The sequence below is a fragment of the Sinocyclocheilus anshuiensis genome, unplaced genomic scaffold (genome assembly GCF_001515605.1).
Source record: "Sinocyclocheilus anshuiensis isolate Anshui unplaced genomic scaffold, SAMN03320099.WGS_v1.1 scaffold199, whole genome shotgun sequence".
NCBI classification, from domain to species: domain Eukaryota; kingdom Metazoa; phylum Chordata; class Actinopteri; order Cypriniformes; family Cyprinidae; genus Sinocyclocheilus; species Sinocyclocheilus anshuiensis.
In genome coordinates, this window is record NW_015552582.1 from 90,148 (window position 1) to 94,890 (window position 4,743).

The following is a 4,743-nucleotide window of genomic DNA, read 5'->3' on the forward strand; positions in this document are numbered from 1 at the left end:
GGCAAAACGGTGGTAATTCATACATACACAGCCTCTCTCTCTCTCATAAATGAACAGTTGATGAATCACACTTTTCGGAGAATAGAATATTGAAGTGGAGATCGCTAAACTGCAAGCTAACCGGTGTTTTCAGAAAGCAAGCGTGTTTATCCACAGTGGAGAGAGAGCGCGCGTGCACAGGGTTGCCAGGTTGACAAAGATAAGTAACATATTTAGCAGATATTTCCGTATTGCGTAAGTGTAAAACTCTGTTTCGGGGATTACGTCTCTTCATATCAGGCAACCCCGGTTGTGTTCCTCTGCGGCCCGATTAATCCTTGTTGCAGCCTATATATTATGCGCTATTCATTATTTTTTAGAAACCTCGCAATTTTCTACTAAAGTTTAAACGTTGTAAAATTTTAAACAAATTAAGCGCGGTCCACTGCTGCACACGTGCCACAAATTCGATACTGGGCCAGCTGTATCGATACTCGTATCGTCAAATCTCTGTGACGATACATCGTCTTATCGATATTTTGAACACAGCACTATAATCTAGTGTCCTTCCCCTAAACTGAATACTGGACCTGCTGACCATGTGGGGAAATGTGATATTTCTCAGCATGATCCTCAATGAATGAGTGTATGCGTTTGTGTGACCTTGTGTAACCAGATCCTTGACTCGACAGAGGTAATGGAATGTTAGTCTGTGGCACTGTTGAGGAAGAGGGAGAAGATCTGCAGTATGGGGTTACTGCAAACACTCGGAATATAAAACTCAGTATCCGTCAGAGAGACAGAACGCAAACAAATGAGAAAAACACTTGCGTTCTTGGATGCCAAGAAATCCATCCCTTTGGCTACTTGGTAGGAGAAGCTAAGAAGATCCTCAGTATCCAGAGTCATGCCATCTTCATGCAGAATCTCACTAACGGCATCCGAATCGCTGTATGAATCACCTAAAGATTCAAGATTCAAGATTTTTTATTTGTCACATACATGGTTATATAGAGAATATATGACCAGCAGTGAAATGTAAGTCAGGTCCGCTCCATGGACAGTGCAGTTATTAAAGAATACAAACACAAGAAAATTATATATAAATATAGGTATGGAAAAAGTAAGATAAAAAAATAAGAATAAAAATAAAATGCACAGGACAGTATACTGTAGACTTAATAAATATTTAGATGAGCATGAATGTACAAGAGGAGAATGTGCAAACAGGTGCAAAACAGTGCAAAAAGGGATGACAAATTCATTTAAGAAGACGATAAAGACAAAATGAGACAAAAAGCCAACAGACAAGAAGAGACAACAAAAGAAAAGGGAAAGAGAATAAATGAGACAAGAAGACAACAGACAAGATGAGACAAGAGAAGGCATGAGAAGAGATGAGAAAAGATGGGATGCGGACAGGAAAGACAAGATAAGACAAATAGAGATGAGGTGAGACAGAAGAGACAAGAAGAGAAGGCATGACAAGAGATGAGAACAGGAAAGACAAGGGCAGACAAGACTAGAAAAGACAAAACGAGAAGAGGAGATGAAATGAGAAGAGTTGAGCCGAGATAACAGAACAGATGAGAAGAGACGAGAAGAAGATAACAGACAAGAAGAGAGAAAGGAAGGAGACAAGACAATATGAGACAAAAAGAGATACGACAAAGGTGGAAAAAAAACAGACAAGATGAGAAGATGAAGATAAGACACGAGAAGAGATGAGACAAGAACAGGAAAGACAAAATGAGACAAAAAGAAACAAGATGAGACAGAAAAGACATGTTGAGAAGATAAGAAAAGATAAGGCATGAGAAAAAATGAGACAAGGTGAGATGAGAAGAGATAAGACAAGAACAGGAAAAAATAAGGGCAGAGAAGAGAAGAGAAGAGAAGAGAAGAGAAGAGAAGAGAAGACAAAAAGACTGGGTGACACAAGAAGAGACAAGATGACAGGATAAGAGATGACAAGAGAACAGACAAGAAAAGAGACAAGACATTGATCCAACCTTTATTAAGTGATCTTCGGTTTTCTGAGGACAGAATTCCCATTACAGAGGGCTTCATGGTCACGTATCCATTCCTGCTCTCACTGTAATCAAATACAAACTTGTTTTGGTGAACCCACAAGCACTTCACACTATCACACTGCACCAGTTGCATTGATCATACTTACTTTTTTTCTGGCTGCAGCATGACGTTTCTATAGTAAGAGTCTTCTCCCAGTGTAGTGTAGTAGAAGGATTCTCTCCTTCTGCGCAGGAAGTTCAACAGGTCACCAAAACAGCAGTACTCCGTTATAACTAGAGTTGGACCTGTGCAATAGACCAGACCAGTAATGAAGAACAATACAATACACAGAAAGACCTAGAAAAACAATATTTAGCTTTAGCCTCTTACCTCCAATAGTGCAGGCCCCTAGCAGGTTGACAATGTTAATATGGTTGCCAAGATAACTAAGCACCTTCAGCTCTGACATCAGAGCCTCTTTCTCAGTGGCATGGGCACTTGCTGTGGGGCAAAACACCACAACAAATAAAAGCATAAAAAACTGAATGGTCTCCTAATGTTTAGTGTAGGTTCCCCTTTGGTTATTGCTTTGGAAAACAATTTTAAACACTACACGAATGTTTTGGTTTGATTCTCAGAATGTTCTGGGAACCAAAAATTGTGGGTTACTGAAAATGATTAACCTCCTTTCTTCTCATCACGCAGGTTTGTTTACTTTCTGGTGTGTCTTTACGCACCGCCTTATTTGCTTAAATAAACATGCTAGTTAAATGCCATGGTGTTACTATGCTACTCATATTTTACAAGATTATGAACATGTTTTCTGGTGCTTTTCACTCACGTTTGAGCATCTTCACAGCTACGGTCATCACAGTGTCTGCTTTGGACATCCCATATGCAGTGGCCTCCACCACCTTCCCAAATGCTCCAGATCCGAGAGTTTTTCCTGGGAATGCAGGGAAGCAAAACCGATTCAGAAAATTGACACAGCATCAATTTCACTTTTCCCTCATACAGTTGTTAACAGTCAGTCAATGCGCCTGGTAACTGATCCGAAACCAGCTTTTAGCTTGAACATCGACTTGCTTTTGAATCAAGGAGGTGTGGCTTGTGGGGAAGTGGGATATGCTAGATCCTGTTAGATCTTGTTTGTTGACGGATATGGCTGTTCCTTTATGGGGAAGATATGACTTTATGTCACAAGGCACCAGTTATTAAGTGTCACAAACCGTGTAACTGCCAATGAAAAGAAGCAAGCTTTGTAAAATTCAAAAGGCCTTTATGCTTTCTGGTGCATTAAACCTTGTAAACCTTTCCAAACCTAATGTTTAAACATAAGAAATGTGGAAAAATTATTTGGAATATGATTTATGAGTTCGACAAGTCAAAGCAGACAGATTCAGGAACTTAACTCACCAAAACGCAGTTTATCTCTGGGAAACTCCCACAGGTGGTCGTATGGAAGCTGGGTGGGGTCAATATACACATAGCTATTTCCATGGATACCTTCTATGACTTTCCACTGTATTTGGTATTTAGGTTTCTGTAGGAGACAGAAATAAACAATGAGCGAAGTTTCCAGACAAACAAAACAACCTTTTACATTAGATCCAGTTACTGCAAGTGTATGTGCTCTCATAGAAAAAAGTAAACAGAGTCCACTAATAACAGTGTCATGTAAACGGACATAAATTATTCAAACAACAATGTGAACAGTAATTTCATGTGTGTGCGTGTATGTATCACTGATCGCTCCCATGTGCAACAGTGCAAAACTGAGTGGTGAAACATCAGGTCTTATGACATGTTAAGTAAATAATTTCCTTGAGTGTGTATTGTTTCAAAGTTCCCCTGAAGTGTGGGAGGGATTCCAGGTGTGACAGGTCAATTGCGTTGAGTATCACGTTTAATATCAAATAACGTACTAGAATAACAATACATGTTACAATCTTTTATTGCTATAATAGGGTAAGGAGTTCAATTTTGTGTAATTAATGAATTAGCTCAGTGAGTCAGCATGCAATTTCTGTACTGGAAGACAAGCTATGAAATGAATGACACTTTACCTGCATGTACTTGTAGGACAGCACAATCAGGATGAGAACAAGGATAACAGCCGCAGCAACAAAACCGATGAGCAACGGCGTGAAAAGTTCATGAGGAACAGTGTTCTCTGAGAAGATTAAATTAACATACAGTTGCCATCAGAAACATGCAGAACATGACATACTGTATGTACTCAACAACAGCAAACAAGAAATGTGTTCCTTTTGATCTAGGGATACATTGATATTAAAATTCTGGCCTATATGATTATTTTTCATGTTATGGCCAATAAACAATATATTCCAGACACTATACTAAAAATAATTAAACTATATTAAAAACGCTGAAAACTGATATGGTGTCAATATATTGTGCATCCCTGTTTTTAAATCATAATGGATATAATTTACCATTAATTGTATTGTTTCAATTAATATTAATTACATTAATATAATATATTTGAATGCAATTTATATTGCATTCAAATATAAATTGAATGCAATATAAATAAATAGCTAAAAGAGATCCATTATGAGTTAAAAGTAGGGATGCACAATATATGAATTACTGATATTATTACATTTATATATATTTTTATTACAATTATTACAATACAGTTACATTAATAATATATTAAATTGCATATATATATATATATATATATATATATATATATATATATATATATATATAAAACAAGGGAGA

The 4,743-nt window shown here is 37.4% G+C and overlaps 1 protein-coding gene across 4 annotated transcripts in view; it reads right to left on the minus strand.

Moving 5' to 3' along the window:
* Positions 1–4,743, minus strand: part of LOC107665375 (mast/stem cell growth factor receptor kita) — a 35,748-nt gene that overhangs the window by 8,452 nt on the left and 22,553 nt on the right. For all 4 annotated transcript variants that reach the window (XM_016456235.1, XM_016456234.1, XM_016456233.1 and 1 more), the window contains 7 exons: positions 4,059–4,165; positions 3,409–3,535; positions 2,834–2,938; positions 2,383–2,493; positions 2,159–2,297; positions 1,992–2,074; positions 811–941 (listed from right to left, as the gene is read on the minus strand). In XM_016456235.1, coding sequence (XP_016311721.1) covers positions 811–941; positions 1,992–2,074; positions 2,159–2,297; positions 2,383–2,493; positions 2,834–2,938; positions 3,409–3,535; positions 4,059–4,165 — 803 coding nt within the window. The remainder of the gene's footprint in view (positions 1–810; positions 942–1,991; positions 2,075–2,158; positions 2,298–2,382; positions 2,494–2,833; positions 2,939–3,408; positions 3,536–4,058; positions 4,166–4,743) is intronic.